The sequence below is a fragment of the Poecilia reticulata genome, chromosome 8, assembly GCF_904066995.2.
Source record: "Poecilia reticulata chromosome 8, P_reticulata-male-v2, whole genome shotgun sequence".
NCBI lineage: Eukaryota > Metazoa > Chordata > Actinopteri > Cyprinodontiformes > Poeciliidae > Poecilia > Poecilia reticulata.
In genome coordinates, this window is record NC_088837.1 from 25442509 (window position 1) to 25465460 (window position 22952).

Sequence of the window (22952 nt, forward strand, 5' to 3'; positions counted from 1 at the left end):
TCTCTCTTCGTCTTTCCCTCAGACTTATCTCCACATCTTACGTTTTCTAAAATTGCCTTCCTTTGATCCGTAATTGGATTTTCTATCGTGGCATTCCACTCTGCTGATGTCTATTGTTATTCTTGCATCCATTGATTTCTTTTTTGTGGCTTCTTTCCGTCTGGCTGTTTCGGATCGCCCCCCCGCCGGTCCGGTCGCGTGCGGCTTCGGTGTCGCTCTGAGTGGTTAGGTCACTGAGACGGGGCGATCCCTTCATGTCGGTGGATCCTGGGAGGAATTGCCCCGACTCTCTGGTTTCACCAGCATCCACCTCTCCTTTCTACACACACTCCTCTCCTTCCTGCGTCTGCACCGGCACACACACACACACAGATCCAGGGGCATTCTGGGAATACTCGCTACCAGTCGCCATCCTGATTCCTGGAGCTCCAGCGTTAGCAGGGGCAGGTTGGAGGCCCCCTGGGGAGAAGTGGTCCCCGACCCGGGTCCGCCATGTCGTAGATCCGTTCCCACTCGGCCTGATTCCAGTGGGTTCTGTAACTCCTTAGCCTCCTTTTGCTGCAGGAACCTGGTAATTACCCGTTCACTTACACTGCAAAAACACAATCTGGCCCAGTGTTTTTGTCCAGTTTCTAGTGCAGAAATCTTAGAAGAATTGAAATAAGACAAACTACCTTAGAAGTGACTTTTCAGCCAGATATATACAGAAGAGGACGAGGTCACGGGAAATAAAGTAATTCTGACTTTAATCTCAGAAATTTCACTTTAATCTTTTGAGATAAAAAAAATATGAAAAAAAAAGAGTCAGAAATCTGAGATTAAAGTCAGATATTTTTTTGGCCCTAATTTTCTTCCGTAGCTATAAGAGTCTGTTTTAAGTCCATGATTGTTTATTGATGATTGTTATTGACAGATTAAACTGAGTTTGAGGTTGGAGTGTTTTAATTCACACCATCCCTGGAAACCTGGCTGGCAGAGGAAAATCTTCTCACTTTCTAAAAAAGACTTTTCTCTGTTGGCTAAGAGTTTTTCCTGCGTCTCTAAATGTAGTTAGTATGAATACACACTGGAAAAACACAAAATCTTACCAAGGATTTCTGTCTGGTCTCTAGTACAAATATCCAAATACACTTGAAATGAGACAAAACTAACTGACAAGTAACGTTTCAGTCAGAAAACTTGCTTTAAATCAGTTATTCCTAAATAAGTTCAGTTTCCACTGATTTCAGTCATAAATAATCAGATTATTGGACATTTTGCTCTAAATCCAATAATCTGCCAGTGGAACTGAGAAATTATTGACGTAAAACAAATGAAGTTAAATGATACAAATCAGACTTTTTTATGTGACTAAAGGAGCAGATTTAAATAGTTTTATAAGACCTATGAATGTTGCCCCGTACATTTACCTGAACGGGAGAAGTGAATAGTTTTCTATGAAGGTTTTGTTTGTAGATCTACAGCAGTAGTTTCTCTGACCGTGTTGGGCCCTGAACGTTCTGGGCCCAACACGGAGCCCTGCGGGTTTCCTGAAGCTTCATCTGCTTTAACTGTTTACTTAAATTTTATAATCTTTCATTTTGTCAGATGAAAAAATTCAGCATTGCCCAAATTTAATCAAATCAAATTGTTGTTTCATTTCCACCAATATGACTTCCTCTCAATCTTTTAAATAAACAGTTTATATTGACTTAAAACATTTTACCATCCATAAGATTAACATAATTAATGTTTAAAGCTTTCAAGTATTTCAAAATAAAACATTTCCGGAGTTTCTTTTGTCTTTTTGGCAGATTTAAAAAAAAATAAACACAGAAATGACGGCAGAGGCTTCAGCAGATTAGATGGATGGATGAAAGATGGATGGATGACAGTGAAAGGTGTGATGAGCAGAACATTAATATATGGATGATGATAAATTCAAAAAATGGAGGGATGAAGAAAAGAACAGACGAATTAATCAAATTAATAGAAGGATGGATGTAAAATTAAAACAATTAGCAAATGGATGAATAGCTGGAAAATAAACAGAAAGTCTGAGATTACAGATTATTTTCTCCATAATTTAGTTTTTTTTGTCAGATCCAGAGCATACCTGGTTTTCCGGTGTGTTCAGAAACATTGATTTCACAGAGAGTTTTACAATTACTAACAATAAAAGTAAAGAAAGCCACAGCAAAGAGCGAAGCCCAGATCTCCTGATTATTTCCTTTCTGTTGTGTTGTTATAGATAAACACTGTGTTTGAAATATTTCCATTATATCACGCCGGCTTTGTTGTTTATTTGCAGTGTGTTTAGTTGAGAGCAATTCACTCAGATTCAATCAGACACAAATCAAAACAAAACTTTAAACCCAATTTCATGGGCTCCAGAACGTTCCTCTCAATATGTTGTGTGTTTTGGTGTGAAATCATTCGGAGTCTCTCTCCCGCCCGCTGTTCAGCTGTTTGTCCCTTAAACAGCTGATTCATAGCAGCATAACAAAGGCGGAGGGGCCTGATTGAAATGTTTTCTCACTTTTCTCTGCCCCGGAGGAGAATTGTAAATCACAGCTCAGTCGTTTATTTTGAAATTTCATTTGGTGTGTGAGCGAGTGCCGCCTTGTTCTTCACAGAGACTTCACAGACAGGCTGCTATAGCGTGTGTGTGTGTGTGTGTGTGTGTGTGTGTGTGTGTGTTTTCTTAAGGCTACCCACCGTCTTACTCCACTAGACCTTTGTAAATGGAACAAAATTAAATTTGTTCCCTGTATAGAAGAATGGCTCAAACGGTGCAGTAGGTTTACTCGCTAACAAAGGTTTTTCCGCCGGGGGGGGTGAGCTGGTGGGGGGGCAGGGGGGGCAGGGGGGGGGGCCTGGCTGTGCTTTTAATGTGCAGCTACATATTCGAGCTGACGTGTCTATATTTATGTTGCTACCTGTGAGGAATCCTTATCATCCGGAGGTGGTGTTTGTGCATGCAGCCCGCTGTGCGGCGCATCGATAGATGTGTGTTTACATTTTGCCAATAATGCTAAATATCCCCCGGTCATTAATGGTGAGCGTTAGCTTGGAGAGCTCCTGTCTATTTTCTGGACCTGTGGTGTCAGGGAATTAGCATTCGCCGAGCTGCTGATGCTAATATACTCCACTTCTGGAAAACAAAGCTGCAGTTGCAGATGGCCTCACCTTGCAATAATTACAAACCTGCTTTTTCTTTTTTTTTTCTTTTTTAGGTGGCAAATATCTAATGAAGCTTTTAATTAACATCAGTGCTGAACATTAACTGTTGCACACCTCACAGGGCGGAGGAAATATGAAGCCACAGGAGATGTTTGTGTGCTAATTTGTTTGAAAGAAATGATCCAAGCTTTAAATTCAGGTCTTTTCTTCCACCTTCGCTCACAAACAGAGCCGGAAGAAGATTATCTGGGGCCCTGAGCAGGCAGGGATTTGGTGGCCTATTAAATTGACTTTAATCATAAAATATTATCCACATTTAACTGCAAGTTAGATGTAGGACTTTTAAAAGCAATAATTTATATTTTTGGACCTCTGTGAATTTCACAATCACAGATTCAAATCAGGTTTTTGGTCAGCAGGTTTTAAATAACTACTGAAATCTTTGTTTTCCAAACTTTGTTAAATATGAACTTTTTCATTGCAAAATATGAAACTAACAAGACTGTTTGTATTTATTTATTTATTTATTATTATACAAACAGATTTTTAGTTTTGTCTGAAATGTTCAGCCAGGCTGTGTGGTCACCTTTCTGTCTGCTAACTCTGGAACACAGACTGCTACGTTGTTTCTCCTCTTTTTGCTTAATTGTCTGTGTTCTAGTCAGACATGAACTATCATGCCATGAATTTAAAAAGCCAGTTATTATATTCCACTCCACCTCTTTGTGTCCTGACACTGTAAGGGAACCGGACCCGTCAGGCTGTTGGTCCGAACCAGCAGGACAGTAAAACGTAACGAAACAAACGAAATCCTGAGTGAATAAATGAAACCGGCAGAGAAAAAAGAAGATTATTCTTACGGTGATTTAGCTGAAGTTATGAGTCCAGCACACAAATGGAACTAGTCTCATTAAAATGATTATTGTTGCTACTGAACTATTTATTAATAACGTTATTATTTTAGTTTTTTATTCAAAGTTCTGATTTATTTTTCAGCTTGATTTTCAGAAACTTTGAGAGGGAATTTTAAAATGTAAATTGTAACCTGCAGCTCTTGGGTTCCCCCTGCTGGCCTGGATACAACCGACAGGCTAATAGATTTATTTATGTTTTTTAATTACCAGAATTCAACTAATGTCACAACTTTATTCCCATGCAAGTATTTTATCAAAATTTTGTGACTTAATTCTCATAGTTTTGTTTTTTTTCTCACTCCTTCATACCTGGAGAACATAAACAGCAGCTCAGTTTGTTTATTCCTTGGGCCGGCTCTGCTTCAAAGCTTCCCTCTCCTGAACTGGAGGGACTTCATCTCTTTTTTTGTACATTTTGTTTAAATATTTAATTAGATTTTGTTTAATTTTCCTTTGGGACCAATGAGAATTTTTGAATTTGAGCAGGAAGGAAATTTACTGCAGCTTTCCTGTAGCGTAGTGATTTATTGATCTTTAAGTAAAAGTTGTCTTTTATTTTATATGTTAAACAACATTGTTGAAATTGGGAGATTGTTTTTAAATAGATTTTTTTTTTCCTCAGGCCAGTCAGGTGTTTAGAGACGTTAGAATACTACCATAAAAATTATTAACAGCATTAAATGTAATTTATATTGTTTTTGCCTCAAAGTGAGGAGGAAGTGATCGAGTGAAAAGCGTCCGAACCCTGGAGTTAACGTCTAGATCTGCAGAGCGAAGCTCCTCAGGGCCTCCTGTGGCTTAGCTTGCTTCTGCATTGGGCCGGCTGTGCTCAGAATCGCTCTGAGCACAGCCGGCCAGACAGAGCGGAGGACCGTCCCCTCCCCGTCTGGACGGAGTTAACCTCGCAGTGGAAACTGTCTGCAGCATCTTCTTGTTTCCCTGCAGGATTTAATCTGACCCCGGGTTAGTAGTTTTGTTTTTTTCCTTTTTTCTTCAACAAATGGCAGCTAAAATGCTTAAGCAGTCAGAGCAGCTTGAGTCCAATTATTCCTTTACTGCAGTATCTCAGCCAGCTGTGATTATTATGTTTATAATGTAGTGTCACTCTCATACTGTCCTTCAAGCATTCTCCCCGCGGCGGGACCCTCTCAAATGAGACGTATTACCCTGTGTGCTGAGTTAACAGAGTGGCCGTTCGACTGAAAGCAAAAAAAAAAAAAGAGCAGGCCATTAAAAGCACGGCACCTTTTTATCACCAGCAGCTTAATGGCAGTGGCGAACAGCGAAGCATTATTCCAGTTGTGCTCCTGCAAGCCGGTTTCCTCCACTGCCAGAAGGCATGCTGCTTCTGCTGCTGCTGACAAATAGATCTCCAGGCCAACGCTGAAGTTTTGTTTTTCAAAAGGTCATTATCTGTCTTCATCAGAGCAGGGGGCGCGTTGCATGGGAACCAGGTTGCAGGAAATAATTCCTCGTGTGAAGAAGAAGTGGAGGAAGTTTCTTTTTTTTTTTTGAGGCGGTGCATCTGAGATGGGTTTGACTGCTAAGAAGCTCCCCGGGTCGCCTGCAGAAGAAGATCAATATTTGAACTCTGCTGTTGTGGGTCAGCATGTAGGGGTATATAAAATTAAATGGGGCCTGAAATTGATTTCAAATTCTCCTTGAAAGAGTCTACAGGTATCCTGAGATGAAACTGAGAGGTGAAGTCGAGCCATGCAGAGCAGATGACCTCCACCCAGGCTGCTACACATAATTATTTTTGTTTCTCCAAATTAAATGAGCCCTTTTATATTGTTATTATTTTTATTATTATTCCAGATTGCAGGCTGCTGCAGTAATATAAAGTAATAGCTGTGGTTCCCTGCACATCTCCACTGGCTGCTGCCTTTAAAACCGGGAAACAAACGACTCTGGGATGGACTTCAAAATAAAAAATGGGAACTCGGTTGTAGTTAATCTCAGCTCCGTGTTGCATGAACAATAGGAGACGGAAAAAAACAAAAAGCCGTGGAAGCTCACACTTTGTTTTCCCTTTGTCCTCGCAGGCAGCCAAACAGGTATCCCTCTGATTACTCGGCTTCTCTTTGTGAAATGGATAAGAAAGGAGAGAAGCTCATGTAATTTAGCTCAAATCAGCCTCTTCCTCCCCCCACCTTCCTCCTCCTCCTCCTCCTCACTTTCCCTCCGCTCAGATGGAGAGTCTAAATATCACTGCTTTCTCTCGCAGCAGTTTGTTAGTGGAGCACGCCTCTGTGTTTTTCTAAAATCATCTATCAAGGTGAGATCTGTGGGAAAGAGCAGCGCCTCGGGCTTCCTCTCCGTGTGCTTATGAGGTTTTATTAGGTCCCACAGGACCACTGCTTTGGTGTGTATTAAAAACAAATGGAACTTACAAATTACACATTACAGCCTCCACAGGCTCATGCATCCACCTTCCTGTCTGTGTGTGTGTGTGTGTGTGTGTGTGTGTGTGTGTGTGTGTGTGTGTGTGTGTGTGTGTGTGTGTGTGTGTGTGTGTGTGTGTGTGTGTGTGTGTGTGTGTGTGTGTGGGGACATGTGTGGCCAGATAATGAAGGAATGTTTCACTGTTTTAGCTCTGCAGCCGTTACTGCCGGGTCGGTTCGGGTCGGTCCGTCTGAACTGATCACTTCAACAACAATTCAGCTAAAATTACCCCCCAAAAAAATCCACATTTTTGTTTTATTTTCCCCCAATTTTGTCGTTTTTTTTGGTCCAGATTTACTGTAAAAATATTAAACAGTGCAAACAAAAACTATGTTAAAATATTTAATAATTTTCTTGTCAGTGTTTTGTGTTTTAAAGTAGATGTGTTGAAAAGACTAATACTTGTCTCACTTTAAGTAAAACACAATGTGGATTAATTATTTTTAAATAATAAGAGACATTTCTGTTTTCTTCAAATCCAAACTCAAATTATGTTAATCACTTTTGCGAAGCTTCCAATAGATAAATCAATATTTCCGCAGCTAAAATCAGGAAAAACCTGAAGGACAAAAACATCAAGATGGAAACAGTTTTTAAAAACGCAGCTTTCCTGTCAGCAGCTGCTGATTATCATCAACATCAACACAAAGAAAACATTTTAAACAAATATGATATTTGATATAAAGATAAACGTTTTTTTAGCTGATTAGAAAATAACCTGTAGTATTTTAAAACATCCGTTTAAAAAAATTACATTATTTTGTGATTAAATCTGAAAATCTGAATGTTTTCTCACTTTTCCATCTTATTTAATCCCGAGCGTCACAATAGTTGAATTATTAATAAATTGGATTATTTTTGGTGTTTTCGGCAGAACAGGAAAAATCTGATTCATGGATAAGAAAACATTTTTAAAAAGCAAGACGTCTGATCGTCCTCTGATATTTACAATGCTGTTAGTGAAAGATAAACAGATTTATCACTAAAAATATCAATCAGAAATGCAGATTGTGTGAAATTGGTTGTCACCTTGGTTTTTATTTCTACTTATTGAAGTAAAAAACACAAACGCTCGCTGATAGTTTTTAGTTTTTAGTGCATGAGCAGCGAAATAATCTGCATTTGGTGAAAATACGTCGGTTTAGGAAATCAGAAGTTAAAGACCAACTAATGTGGCTCCAGAGCAGAAAGTTTAACTTCTGTTTTAATACATAAAGTTTGTGAAACAAGATTAGAAAGTTATTTATTTTAGCTAAGAGAGAATTCAAAAATTATCTTGCTTAGAAAATTTAATTGTCCAAGTTTTTGAGAACATTTCTGCTTCCCAGCCTCAAGAAATACACATTTTTCTCGAATGAGTAAAAAACGAATAAAGAATCCGGTTTCTGTTTAAGAGTCTGAGCAGCTCCTTCGCGCCACAAATGAGTCAATTTACCGTCGCTATCGAGAGTATCTGCATGGTTAGAGACTACAAAAACTGTTAAAAAAAGAAAAAGCGATATTATTAATTCCACTTTGGATGAGCCGCGGTGGAGGATTTTCCATTGCCCAGCCTTCCTATTCATCCCCTTCCTTCTAATTTAATGACTCAGAATTGTAACTCCAACGTTGTTATCATTCAGCAATAGCGAGTAATGAATAGCAATTAACGTTTTCAAAGGAGGGAGTAAAGCTTGAGAGGCGCTGCTTTTCACCCAGAGATGTTGAAACTCTGCTGCTGCTGCTGCTGCAGAAAGCCTCTAATTTAACCATCCAGCTGTTTTTGGTAAATAACTTTTCCTCCTTTCTCTGCAAACACAAATAATCATTCTAATATCCAACGTATCCCGGCTTCCTCAATGAACTGTAATAAACGGTAATAAATTACTCTGCACATTTTGCCCAATGATTGCTCTTTCTGGGGCCGGGCGACAAAGTGCTAATTAACTGGATATGAATGAAATTGTGGGGCAGCGCGGCTCCGACGGCGGGGGGAGACAAATGCGATTTGGTTGTGTCGTGAGCGAGTGGAAAATTGCTGTGTAAATTGGAGGTTGTTGCTGCAGAGCGTTTTTCTGTGTGCTTACATTTCATGGGTGAGAATCCAATCTCACAGGACAGCATGTGCGGACTGCCCTCTCTGATACACTCCACCGTCCTCCACCTACTCTATGATAGTGCTCTAAAAGCTCCCCAAATGCCTCCACACACACTCCGCCGGTGACACAGAGAAACACAAACACATATTTCAAAAGGTAAAAACGATTGTCAGGCCCAGGAGGAGGAGGACGAGGAGGAGGAGGAGGAGGTGAAGATGTAAGCCTGGAAATTTGACTCATCTTCCAATTTACCAAACTCCCCCGACGCTCCAGTTCACACAACGTAAACAGAGCTAATTCTAATCGCCGCTCTCGTTCCCTCCTTTTCCTCCCCTTCCTGCATATTTGCGCCGTGCTTTTAGCAGCGTGTAGTGGCCACTTGAGTCAGAAAAACACCCCCGCTGCCTCTTCCTCCTCCTCCTCCTCCTCCTCCAGACTCGCTCATTGTCCGTTTTCGCCTCTTTGCACTTTTTCATCTGTGTCTGCAGTGGCCGTTTTTATCTATGGGTGCGGGCAGTTCGGGGGGAGAATTACGGTGACAGAGCCATGGAAATGATAGGCCGGCAGTGAGATATCTCTGCCTCATAAATTCTACATTGCTCAAGATAATTTACGACGGGAGGTTTGTGTGCGTAAGACAGACAGTGCTCCGCGGTATCCATCCACTCCAAAGCCTCCATTCACTTCAGCCCTGCAAGTGCACTCGATTTATCGGATTTATTTTCTCATACGTTCCTCTGGTTTCCAAAGCATCACTTTGAATGATTAGGATCATTTTTTCCCCTCACCTTTTATTTTTTGCTCTGAATATGCTGGGTATTATTTGTTCTGTCAGGATTATTGCAGATAAAAGAGCAGACTAATAGATCTTGTGCCGCGTGTCTACGGCTTTACGATTGAGAGGCCTTCACCGTGAGGGATTCTGCCATCAGCAAAGGTCATCAGCTCCCCTGATTGTGAGCTATGTGTGTGAGGGCAGGCCAGAAGGCAAGAGGGCTCCGAGATTAGTGATCAGTCTCCGTGAATATATCTCCTTGGGCTCTTTGCATGCTTGAAACCAGCCCAATTTTCCCACCAATTAAGTGTTTCTTTACTTCATCTTCATCATCTTGGAAACAGAAGTTACAGCAGATATTTTTGGATTGGTTCTCAGTTTTATGTTCGTTTATTTTTAAGGAATCAGGCTTTGGCAGCTCAGTTTATCCAGGAATGATTCAGATTTTAAAATCCCTCAGGAAGCAGATCCTGTTGGTGGGATTTCAGGTTTTCATTTAAAGTAGTTGACCAAACTGAGCAGGAAGCCAGAGATTAGGGTGATGGGATGGAGGCCTTCCAGCCTCAGAGATAAAAATCAAAAAGCTGGTCGACAATTATAAGAAGGCCTCTTCGTGTTTCAATAAAGTTTTTCCAAATGATTGTAATGTAATAATTATAATTTGGTGCCTATCTGTAATTTGCCGTGTGTGAACTAGATTTTAGGGTCTGATTTTTGTCTTTTTGAGCCTCCAGGACTCTACTGCTCCTTTCCCCTTTCGCCTGTTTTCGCTCTCACTGGGTGGAGCATCTGCGTGAAAAACAGCTGAAAACAAGAGCAGCTTGAAGCTGCGGTTCTGTTCCCATCGTTTGTGTCAAAAGCCGGTCAATAGATTTAGTTTGTTCATTAGCATCATATGAACCTACTGCACCTGGGGTTAGCGGCGTCATTTATTACCATGTTTTATTGTTAATGTGTGAACAGACAGCCGACCAGCCTCCCATCACACACTAACATATTAACACACATTCACACGTTCATCCTCTGGAAAATGGTTTCTGGATTATTTTTATGCATCATCTTCTCTGTAATGTAACAATTTGCTACCATATTTTCAGCCCCAGCAACACGACTATCGATGTTTTCAAACCTCCATTTGTTAAAAAATGCATCAAAACTCAGAAGATAATATTCTGATTGAGACTGAAGATTCTCAGACATCTGCAGCTGGTTGCACTTTTCTATCTGTCAGGATTCTCAAACTTCACGTTCGAAGGTCCAAATATGTTTTCTAGAGAGGGTTAAAGGTCCAGAACAATGTCTTAATGCTGATTACTTTATTTAAAGAGCTGAACATAATTAGTAAGATGAACTTGAAGGACAATAAGTTGAAAACAACCAAACCCAAAGCAATCTGGTGTAAAAAAATCACTATTTTAAATGATCTACCCAAAACCCAAACATGTTTTTACTTCAATCCACCATTAAGCAGCTTGTCGGATGTTGACTTTAGTCCACTTTATGATTCTGCTTGTGTTGTACTTTCTGCTGGCTGGGTCCGAATTGATCTGCTGCCTGGTCCGTATCGGAGTCTGGATTTTAACAGCTGCTGCTCCGAGTCGCTCACTTCGTTAACACATTTAAAGTTTTAAGGAGACAGTCGGATTCCTGCAGGAGTTTTTACTCAGTTTTAGTTTGAGCCTTTAATGACGCCAACGACTGACCAACAGATCTGGAGGAAAATGCTCTGCAGAAAGTTCTGGTCAGCTTCACCAAAATAACTTATAATATTACTATAATAGTTAAACAAAACTCCTGTTTGTTTAAACAGTTTTTAATTGAATGAATCTTGACCTGTTTTTCATTTTAGTTGAATATTAAATATAAAGGATGTTTCTACCAAAGTAAGTCGAATCAAACTTAACAAGCATATATTTTAGATTTTTTCCTCTCTGTCAGATTAAAAGTTTTTATGTTTCAGCATCTGGATTTTCATGTGAAGCTGCTTTAGGCTGAATTGTTGAAATCCACTCAGATGGTTTATGTGGTAAATTGGACCTACGTGAACTGATCCAGTTTAAATTCAGGATCACTTTTTATTTATATATTATCTGTAAATATTGGTTTATTGTTTGACTAATAGCAATAGTCAAATGGTGTTTTAATCCGTTTCAATGCCGTTCAGAAGAGTCAGACGTTCTAATCTTTATCTCTTTTTAAATGTTTTGATGTTTAAGTAAAACTGTTGTAGTAAATTTTCCATAAATGTTTCATTCTGTTTATCTCCAAGCAGCTGGAGTCAGTAGCTGAATTAGTAGCTTTCATAAAAAGCGTTTGACTCTTTTTAAATAAAACACACTCTGCTTTTCTTCGGAGTGAAACTTGCTTTTAGCGTCCAGCACCATAAATGATCTGGACATTTTTATGAAACTGCCTGAAACCCACAGCTCAAAGTTTGGTTTGGTTTGGTTTGGTTTGGCGGCTTTCTGATTATTATATGAGCAACTTTTTGGTTTAGGCTTTATGTTCTTAAAGATTTAAGTTTTAAAATCCAGAAATCTCTTTTAGAAATTTAGAATCATGATTTTTACTCTTGTGAAAGTATCAAGCAGCCTCCTGTCTTTTCTCCTTTGGTGTTTTCACACGTAAAGATTTGTGAAATGCACAGTGAGGTAATGAGCTTTGACACTGATTCACTGAGAGGACTTTCCGTCTTGTGGTCCGTTTCCCTCCTGCCTTATTTAGTTTTCTTGTCCAGGTCTGAATTTCCTCGCCTCAGTCTCAGGCTGATCCGATGAGCTGAAGATGGCTGCAGGCCTCTGGCTGCAGAGGCCTGCAACTCAGTTGGCACCCAGTTCAGATTTAAGCTTTATTTGACTGGAGCAAACCCTTCAGACGGCTTTTGCAGCATCGGTTGTCCTGCTGTCTTCCACCAAGCTTTGGTTTGTAAAATGGACGTCTCAGCAGTAAGAGACGCACCTTGAGGGACCGAGCAGAGTCCGGTGGGAGTGGAGGCGGAGCGGCAGGTTGGAGCCCCATCGGGACTCAGGAATCTCTCTCCTGATCTTCCTGTGGATCAGCCGCTCAGGGTGTCGGAGCCGCGCGAGTCGTGTGTTTGTGTTTGTGGAATCCTCTGCAGGGTTTCCAATCAGCGCCGGTATTCCCAACACGACTCTGATGTCAGCGCACCTGCTTATTGCCACGGCATACCTGTGTCGTTTTAACTAGACAGGATGCACAATGGAAGCAGACAAGGCTCTTTCACAGGGGAGTTAATCTAATCTACTCGCACTCAACTTGGACATTGGCTGTCACTGACATGCCTGCGTCGTCTCCAATAAACCAGGTGAAGGCAGAGCGCTTCGGCTGCGGCTCTGCAGGTAACTGGGGCTGGCACTCTGCTGGGCTTTCATGTTAACCCTCCCCGGGTTCCATCCAATCATTAAACATGAGCGTTCATCCTCAATTTGGGGCTCCTCTTCAAATCAGTTACTTTTGCTGTCGTCTTGTTCCAGAGAGCGGCCGTGATGCGGCTGACAGCGGAGGCTCCCAAAAATATGTAGCTGCTTGTGGCGTATTTTCGTCAGGCGTTCTGAGAGCTAAACCTCCACCAGGAGGCAGAGGTTAACACACCTCCTCCTGCTCTTCCTTCTCCTTCCCTCTCACGCTGCCTGGAAAGGTGTGTGTGCACACAGGTGACAAGTTGGTGCTTCAAGTGCTCAGCAGCAGGTTATTTCCTCTGAACCAGGGCCCTTATTTAATGGTAATTGTAGCAATTAGCATGTGAATGAGGTAAGAATTGGATAATAGAACTAAGATAAATATTGATGTTAATTCACGTCGGTGAAACGGTGTTTATGTGTGCGTGTTGGTGGGGGAGGAAGGTGCACGAGTTCCCGTAAATTTATCCCAAACTCTCATTTGCATGCATTAACGCCGGAGCAATTACGACCTCGGAAAAAAAAAAGAAAATAAAAGCATCAACGCCGCTGATGTTGTTGAAAATAAATCAATTACTTTTCTAAGGCGACCGTGTCGGATCAGGAGGAAAAGTATTCCCAACTTCCCCCTTCAGCCTTATTTGCTTTGGTGTGTGAACCAGTAAGCAGCTGTTAGGAAGGTTAAATGACATCCATCATGTGTCTGACAGCTGACCCGAGGATGAGGCTCTTCATTCTGACTTTGTAATAGCAGCAGCTTCGCTCACAAAATGAGACAGATGACCTTGCTGGGTCCATTTCGTGGGCTCCCCAAAGCTCGCTGATCGCAGGTGTATAACAGGTGATGGGACCGTGTCATTTTCCCTGCAGAGACATGGTGGTAGTTAAAGGGGTGAGGCGGGAGGGAGGAGAACGGCGAAGACTCAGCGCCCCGTTTTCCGAGCTGAAAGAGCCGGAGAAGGCTGACGCGGTCCTGGTGGGCTGCTGGGACCCAGCGGTTTGTAGTGCAGGAAGAAAATACAGCCCAACGTTCACATGAGTCGCCCTCATCCCCCTTTCCCCACCCTGTCTGCTCTTTTTGAAGGAAAAATGTGAGCCGGAGAAGAAAGAAAAAAAGCAAAGGAAAGAGTGCAGTGCCAGGGGCGGGCGGTGGAGAAAACCTCATTTCTTCCGGCGTGCTGCAGCGAGTGGGTTATTGAGGTGGCTGTAATTTGATAAGGAGAGGAAACTCAATGGACTGTGAGCAAGTCAGCAGTTTGAGGCCAGTCACATTTCTGATGTGATGTGGAGGAGGAGGCGGTGGTGATAGTGGAGGGGGGGCAGGGTTCCCTGACACTGTCGGCTTCTGCTCTCCTCTGTGAAAAGAAACGGAAATAGGAGCTGCGTTTATCCCGCTCAGGTCCAATTGTCTGTAAGTTTGAGTCGGAGGTGCATTCCCAGGCAGATGGGCCGTGCGGATCGGTCTGATCGGTCTAATCTGCAGATCTCCCCACCAAACCTCTTCCCCCTTTTATTTCGAGCGCTCCCGCCTTTATCCCCACCTTTCCCTCCGTGCTCTGAATTTTAACTCCCCTCACAAAGTCACTTTTTGTTGTTGTGGCTGTTTCTCACTTGCTAGATAAGAGACACAAGTGTGATCAGCGGATCCTTTGAAGTTCCCATAAATAATCGGGCGGCGTGGCCCGCTCCGGAGCCCTCAGCTTCCAGTTCAGATCAAAGATTAGCCTCACGTCGGCCTCAGCCCTGGAATAAAGCACTTTATTGGATTCCAAAAGCTGTGCAGGCAGGCAGGCCCCCTTCCTCTCTCACCGAGGGTCCCTCGCCAGACACAAGGCCCGAAGACTTTCACACGCAGCCTATCGAGCTGTTTGTACTCCCAGGATCCACAAGAAAGAGAAAACAAGAAAGCCTGAACATTGCTGACTTTTTAATCAACAGCACGTTCAGAGGCAATCAGCAACCAAGGCCTGATGTCTGAGGAATCTCTTTGTGGAAAAAAAAAATGGGACAGGGGGATTTTTGAAGCTACTGTTAAACAGGCTGTAAAATGCTCCCTGAGACCTGCGGGGCTTTTGGAAGTAGTCAGAGCTGTTCACACATGAGCAGACTCCCTCATCTGGCTGAGGGCGAAGTCGATCCGAGGCCCGGTGCACGAGAGCCGGGGCCCGCCATCTGAAAGGTCGGGGCTGGCCTTCTCTGGCTCCTGGTCACGCGTGTATCTGGGGGCCACCGCCAGCATTCGGATGTCTGAGCCTCTTCAGACGGGGATCACACGACGTCCCCCACATGTTAGATCGCTCCCAGTAAGACGTGAAGAGCAGAATTATCTTCCTTCATGCACCGCCCACGCTCAACCTTTCAGTAAGTATCCCGTACCACTCAACTGTAAGAGTTATTGTCAAGACTTTACGGGTCTACAGGAGCATCAACAACACTGTGTAAAACATTAACAGGCCTGTTTAATATCCTCATCCTCGGTTGCTGCGGCTCTCCTAGCATTGCACATTTTTGACAATAGGTAATACTCAAATCGCTCTTGCAGAGCCTAAATCCCCATAAAAACACATCTCATCATGGCAGCTGTATTCTCCGGGGATTTGATGTTCATGTCATGAAAAGCCATACTGTGGAAGCACACTGAAGCGCCCACGCACAGATTAGGCTGGTCATACCAGCTCCCTCTCAGTTTTTACATTCCTTTCTTTGATTTTTTTCTCATTTCTTTTGAAATATACTTGGTAAACAGCTGAGGATTGCACCGAGGGGACGGGTTTTACGAGCAACAAAAAAATAAAAACCCCTTCCCGCTAGGTGGAAATAGTTTCAACCTGAGAAGCCGGTCGGAGTTGTACAGTGAAGAGCTGACTGAGCCAAAGATGAGATGAAAAATAATTCTGTCAGCAGACACTTTCTCCTCACATCACCCCATTGCTCTCCTAATTGATAAATGATGTCCCGTTGGTTTCATCAAGGTCAGCGTACAATTAAAACTTTCGCGATTTATCAGGCGAAGAGCAGAAACCGGAATCAGCAGGGATTGATGTGTGATGACTCCAACATGTAGCCGCCATGTAGGCTTTGACCTGCGCGGCTCGCCGAGGACGCGCCGCGCTTCACAACTCCTCAGACATGCAGGATAAATCCGTCGCCGCACATCTTTGGCAACCGCTCCATATTTCAATATATGCTAATGTTTGTGTTTCTGCCACTCTGGCTTTTTGTTTTCATGCATCAGCAAAATGAGAGGAGGCTTCAGCTTGACGTTCCTGCAGAAACTTTACCAGACATGTTCAGAAGCTTTAATCTGCTTTCTGTCCACTTAAAGGCACATTTTAATAAAAAGATCAACTTAAGAAAAAGAAAAAAGCATCTTTTCACATCCGAATCAATTTAAGTTTCTCCACTGGTGCGTGATGCAGTGACATCTAGTGGCATGAGTTTCAAACTGCAGCCAAATAAAACATTCAGAGGTTATTTATAATTAGACATTTATTTTGAATGGTTTTTAAATGGTTTCATTTATTTAGCAAATAATTGAAACATCATAAAAATTAGTTTAAATCAAAAACCTATAAGAATAGATCATAAAATTAAGACTGCAGTTTTTGTAAATCAGTTTCAAATGTCAATAAATTGTCGGATTAGTGACAAATTTAGCAAATTATCCCAGGACTGAGGTGCAGCGTGAGAAAAAGCCGTTTTTACAGGATCTGAGTGAATTTTGGGGACCCTGAAGAGGAGCGGCTGTGATGAGCGGGTGTTGAACCGACACCTGACCGGAGACATGAAACGAAGCAAATATGAGGGTAACTGGCCCCGGGCAGCCTCATAAATAAATAACTGTTTTATTATTCTCTTCTGGACCACCGCTGAGCACGTCGACGATCATATCAGCTGACAAACGCTCCGGACAGAATAATCAGCATCATCCAAGAAACGCTGAGAGGTTCGGTTTTGATCTGGTCGTGAATAATTTCAGGATGATCCCAGCTTGGAAATTAAGTTTGAGTCCATATAAATATTTATATTTAGATATAAAGTGCAGTTTTAAGAGAAATCTCAAATTTAAATATTTCATAGCTACTTTTAATGAAAATAATTTTGTATAGTTGCAACAAAGGATGTGAAAATATAATCTGATAAAGCATTTTCATCCAATGAGTTTTATTAAAGAGCCTTTAACAGAAAGTAGTTCCACTTTAGTCTCTTTTAATTCTGGGTAGAGGTCGGATTACTGCCACGTCTTAATCTGAGAAATTAAAAGAAGCGCATGTCCTCCATGATTGGCTGCGAGATGAAAACCAGGATGATATCTGCTGCAGCATGAATTCAGAGATCCTGGCAGAAACGGGAAGCCATGCTCTGCCAGGCCAACGCAGGCGGGATTCAGCCTCCAGTGCTCTGCTGCTGGGCGGATTTACATTTTCAGAATCTGCATTACCTTTGCATATGAATTAAAAAAAAGGTCATTACAAAGTCTCCTTTTTGATGTCTGAGTGATAAATAATATATATAAGCTTTTGCAAGATATGCTCTTTCAAGTCTTATCTGCGGATCTTTTCTTAATATATGCGCTACATTACTGTGCATGCACATCCTTTGGTGCACATCCCCCATGCATACTGGAGATGTATGTTAATGACTTTAATGGGCTGTTCTGTTTCCATTTAATCAGAATCTAAGTTCTGGGATACAGCTGTGTGCTCAGTGGTGTCAGGGAATCGTGTTCAGGCCCAGCTGAAAGCCGCACTCCCAGCATCCCAGAGACGAGACTCAGACGCCTGCTTGATTGCACTCAGCAAGTGTGTGTAGAAGGAGAGGTGTCAGGTGAAGTTTAATGTTGGTGGGAGAGAAATCTCAGCGTGAGAGAAAGAAATACGAGAACTTCTCTTGATGTGTGGCGGCTGAAGTCTTGCGGCGTTCACCTCGCTGGATGTTTGACGTTTTTTTTTTTGATGCTCTGGGTTTATGGGCTGAAAAAAGAACAAAAGATAAATGCGTTTCGCTGATATTCTATCAACTGTAATGAGTTTCATCAGATTTCAGTGTTTACTTCTGTTCGTCTCTCTTTTCCCTCGCCTGCCTGCCTGCCTGCCTTCCTCCCTGCGGTGTTTCATTGGCTTTCCCTCCCCAGCGCGGAGCAGCCCATCTAACTGAACCTGATACTGAGATTTGTGCAGCTAATTCCCTGCACTCACACAGCTCAGTGTGGTGTCATAATTGGCACACCATTGATTTATGTCTCCTCTTACAGCGCCCTGAATGGCTGATGAGTCGAGCTTCCTGTCATAATAGGCCTTGTCCAGGCCTCTTGCCGCTCGGCTGCTCACCACACTCCTTCCTGTCCTCGGCTATTTGTTGTGGCTGAAACCCGCCTGAAACTATGTTAATTTCCTTTTTACATGGGGACAACATGGGACAAGCGCTCATATATTACCTTGTAGTTAATAACGTTCTTTACATTTCGGGTCTTTAATGGGATTTGAAGCCACATGCATCCACGTTGCCGCAGCTACGCTAGCTAGTAATTACATTGCAGTCGTCTCGTAATGTGATGCAAGACTACACTAGAGGTTAATGGCTGGAGCACTTTTATTTAAAAATGAGAATCTTTATCAGTGTAACCCATGCTAAACCCAGGGAGCCATGCTGGAGCGCTCTCTCTCTCTCTCTCCCAGGCGGAGCAGCAGGAGACTCTGGCGCCTGCCGGGAGCTGGCTTCTCCCCAGGGGCTTCTGTAATCTTGTTGTCCCACAGTGGGGAATGCAGATGGGGGGGTGCAAGCGGAGGGCTGCAGCCCCCCGAGAAGCTCCGGGCCCCGCTTGGAACGCTCTGCACCATCTTCCCAACAAACTCTGCACTCCCAAAATTCTCTAAGTAAGCAGTAAAGGTGCATAAGTCATCACAATCCCCCCTCGCAGGCTCTGCCCTCATCGATTTGTTTGTTGGATCCAAAGAGAGAGAGAAGGAAAAAAATGCGGCTGATGAAATTGAGTCGTCCGTTCTTTCTGCTGTGCGTTGATGATTCTGTGACATACGGTTATCGTCTCCAGCTCTGCTCTGCGTTACATTTGCATGTAAACAAACAACACAATCCATATTAAGCTGGTGTGAAATGAGAGATGTATGAAAAATGTATCGAAAGCTCGAAGCTGTGTGTCTGGTAAGAACAGCTCTATAGTATATTCTGTCCTGTTGTTTTTACTTTTGTCTTCTTGCTTGCATTTCATTAAAGTTTCAGGTGGCTGGCTCTGGGAAATCAGATCACAAAGGCAGGAGATGCACCGAGATAAGACCGAGGAAGGCAGGGAGGCGCGGGAGTGACAGAGCTGAGTCAAGGGTCGCCCGGGTTACGAGTGGTGAGCTGGAGAGCGAGCAAAGCTGAGATCAGTGGAGGGCTTTAGCCCCGGGCGCAGACTCCCTGCGTTCACGGAGCTGCCGATCGGACAGGCGGGGCTCAGCCAGATGAGCTGTCAGGCAGGAGCGGCGCATCCACGAGAGGCTGTGTGAGAGCTGCAGCACGTGGACGGGAGTGGAAGAAAACGACGAGGAGTGGCAGGAAGGCAGGCAGAAAAACCCCAGACCTTGTGTTTCTAAAGCCCAGCTCATACATTGCTAATGCCTGGAGTAATATGGGTCTCATTCATAATGGATAAACCCTTGGCCCCTGCTTGCAAAGTATATCATGCGCACTGTAAAGAGGTTAAAGATTGGGTTATGTTTGCCGGGAATGTGGCGACCACTTCTGGCCCGAGCGTAAGTGTATGCTGCTGTTGTGGATGTGAAATGCAGGGAGGGGCCACTGCAGTGGAGGACTGGAGGGCCCGGGGCGGAGGGCGGAGGGCGGGGGGCAGCGTGAAGTGACCCTGTTGACAGTGACCAAAGCTGTTTTGTTTTATTTGATGTAGCATCGGTAAATAAGGCAGAGGTGTGGGACCTGCTGAAGGTTGAACGGTGTAGCAGAGACCTGCAGGGTGATGATGACGGCTGGAAAAAAATTAAGAAATGTTCCCCGGAGCCACTTTTAACCTCCGACACAATCGGCGCTCTCAATTAAAAATGTAGCAGACAGAATTTAGGAGAAGTTGAACCATTGCCCTGCGGCTCCTCAGTGTGTCACCAGCACTCTTCGTCCTGTGATAGTGGAGCAGAGCGCGGCGCGGTACTGATGAGGTGAACTGCTTTTTCAAGATAGAGCATCGGTGAAAACACTTCTTCTTTCCACTTCTTCCTGCGTGACTGTGCACATAAATCAGCAGTCCAGTTTGGCCCCATTACAGAGCGCTTCTTCCGCCACCATCCGGCCTCCTTTTCCTCTCCTCTGCTGCCTAAACAATGCATGAACCTCTCAAAGGGGAAAAATGCTGAACCACTTAGCTAATGAATATTTTATAGTGTGTAAAACTATGTACAGCTTCTCTTCAGCCTGGCCCCTTTTCTGCTGCACCACCCCATCCTGCTGTTGGGGCCCCAAAGAGGCTGTTTGTCTCCCCTGCAGGGTCAAAGGTCACCCCACTCCCTCCAAGACAAACCAACGCTTGTTTAGGTAGCTCTCCAATTGGTTCCTTTGATAAACGCAGTAGTGCTGTGGTGAATTAAATGTGTTGTAATTTCATTTCATGGAATCGAATCAGGGCCCTGAAGTCCCCCGTCGGATTACAAGCAGCACAGTGGAGTCCAAACAAGGCGAGGCAGGAATGTAAAGAGTCCAATAAAGCCTGAGACCTTATGAGAATAATGCATCACAGAATCGAGGCTGTGGCTTCATTTGTGCCCACAGGTCCGGCCGAGCGTCCAGAAGCCGTTGTAATGCTCTGCGACTCATGCAGGGATCAGAGAGCGTTCTTCTGAGGTCGCTGGTCTTTGGGTTGGTAACGATCTGACTAAGGCGCCACGGCTTTCAGCATCAGATGTCTGTTTGGGGGCGATGGAGACGTAGCATGATCCTTTTCACACCTCTGTTTTTTTTATTTCCTCCTCTCATATGGCTGCGTTTGTCAAAAAACTTTCTTTGTTCTGCAACTTACCCACAAACCTCACCTCTCTGGCCTCCATTTCCGCTTTTCTCACTCACTCTCTCTCTCTCCCCCCCAATTCCCTCCTTTCTGTTTTTTTCCTCCATCTCTTTCTTTCAATTTCTCCCTCCCTCTCCCTCTCTCTCTGCTGATCGATATTTGGGGCTGAATTGGCTGAAAGGGGAAAAGAGGCCTGTAAAATTGAGGAGACAGGCTGTTGGAGGGCAGCCAGCCTATCTCCCTGGCTTGTTTATGCTTCAGGAATGATTCCCAATACCAGATAACCTGCAGTAACGTCAGCATGTGTCTGTCTTGAGGGATGGCCATGATCCGCCAATTTCTAATTATCGGCTGGCCGAGCACTTATCTGAACAATATTTATTGTTATTAAAAATCTTACTTGCATTGCAAATGAGGCAGCTTTTCATGTTGCACCCAGGAAGGTAGAAGGTTTTATATAAGGCAGTAAAGGAGGGGGGCAGTCTGCACCGCGGCGCTCTCTATCTCTGAGTATGTGCACAAAGGGGCCCCTTGGGGAGTTTGTCTTCCTCTATTTGTGTTTGTCAGGGGATTTTTTGTGGCAAACACGCACTTCATCACTTTGACATTGATTAAAAATACATGGCCCTATTCTCGAGGACAGTCGGTGCACAAATCAGCACAGTGTTCAGTTCAGCCCTCGCCGTCCAGAGCTCTCCGGCTCCTTCTCCTCCGGTCCCAGCGTCCAGGCCTGGGCTCGTTTAATTGCGGTGCTGCTCTGGGCAGCGTAACGGCAGCTCGTGGGGCTGCGGGTGCACATCCATCCGTCAAGGCACCGCGCCACGGCCCACTGCTCTCACACACACACACACACACACACACACACACTGCATTCAGCTGGGTTCAAGGCAATGCTCGGTGTGATCATTATTTTAAAAGCAATCAAAGAAAGTCATCTGCGATGAGCATATTTTCCTTTACACTCTGTGTTTGAGTGGTTTCACCTCAAGCTGACACACACACCCATGAGCTCCATTACAATGAACTCCTGCTTCTTTATTGTTCTGACACTTGTTTCGCTGCTTTCTCTCGGCCTCCGTCTCTTCTTTGTCCGCCCTCCTTGACTCTCTCCGTTCGGCCCCTGAGTGACTCTCTTGTTTCCTTTGGCTCATCTGTTAAATGGCAGATCAACCACAGTTAGCGTGTGGAAGTCTCTTCAGTGGGCCGATGTTACATGAGACCAAACAGAGCAGCGATCTGCTGCGCTGTGTGTTTGTTCAAGCAGGGATATAAACTCGCGCTTTGTTCACCGTTGCGTTTTAGTGTACCCACTTCCTCCCTCAGCTAATTCGGCCCCTCCCACCCATTCCGCTGCCCTCCGCTCCCCGAGCATCTGGTGTGGTCATCCATGCCTAATGGGCTTACAGCGAGGCCCGTTTTCAAGCTTTGCCAGCAGAATTGTTGCTCCATCAGTTACTGTGGCGGCCATTTCGCTGGGATAGCTGGGTGGTGGCGGTGGCTCAGGCAGGGCAATTAGAGGGTATACGGAGGGGTATCACATCTACTTCTCCCCCTGCCTCCTCATCATGGCGCTGGGGTGGTAGAGCTGTGGATCGATGGCAGGACCTGGAGGGGAGAGAGCTTCTTGATTAGGGAGGGATGGCTTGGAGAGCCCCAGAGAGGCCACAGCCACTTCTCCCTGTTCATCTTCCTCAGTCATTCACTATCTCCTCACCTCCTGCCTCCATTTGGGGGAAAGAAAAAGAGGGTGTTCAGTGTGTGTGTGTGTGTGTGTGTGTGTGTGTGCGCGTGCTACCTTTACCCTGACATCAGTGTGACATGGCACTTAATGGACTCTGCCATGTGAAACAAGCGCCCTCGGTTAATTACCTTGCCAAGGCCTTGGCCTTTCTGGAGCAGTTCATTCCCACTTGGGCAGAAGCCGATCCTGCATGATTGTGTGTGTGTGTGTGTGAGAGAGAGAGAGAGAGACAGAGTGTGTGAATGCACATTTGAGTGAACGAGCTTCCCATTGTTGCTCTAATCCTCTGAAGTTGAATCAGATTCGGGCTCTTCGCTCTAAAAAACAAGTGTTTTGTTGTGGCTCTGTGCGGAGATGCAGCAGGCGGAGGCTGGAGGCGAAGCGCTAACAAAGATCCAGTAAAG

At 44.0% G+C, this 22952-nt stretch overlaps 2 protein-coding genes across 18 annotated transcripts in view; one reads left to right on the forward strand and one right to left on the reverse strand.

Moving 5' to 3' along the window:
• The window catches only part of rbfox3a (RNA binding fox-1 homolog 3a), a 553564-nt gene that overhangs the window by 455894 nt on the left and 74718 nt on the right, over nt 1-22952 (forward strand). The window lies entirely within an intron of this gene.
• LOC145552644 (uncharacterized) overlaps nt 11315-22952 on the reverse strand; it is a 158554-nt gene continuing 146916 nt past the window's right edge. Inside the window, exon 7 of the mRNA XM_081610330.1 lies at nt 11315-17766. Coding sequence (XP_081466456.1) covers nt 17760-17766 — 7 coding nt within the window. The 3' untranslated portion in view covers nt 11315-17759. The remainder of the gene's footprint in view (nt 17767-22952) is intronic.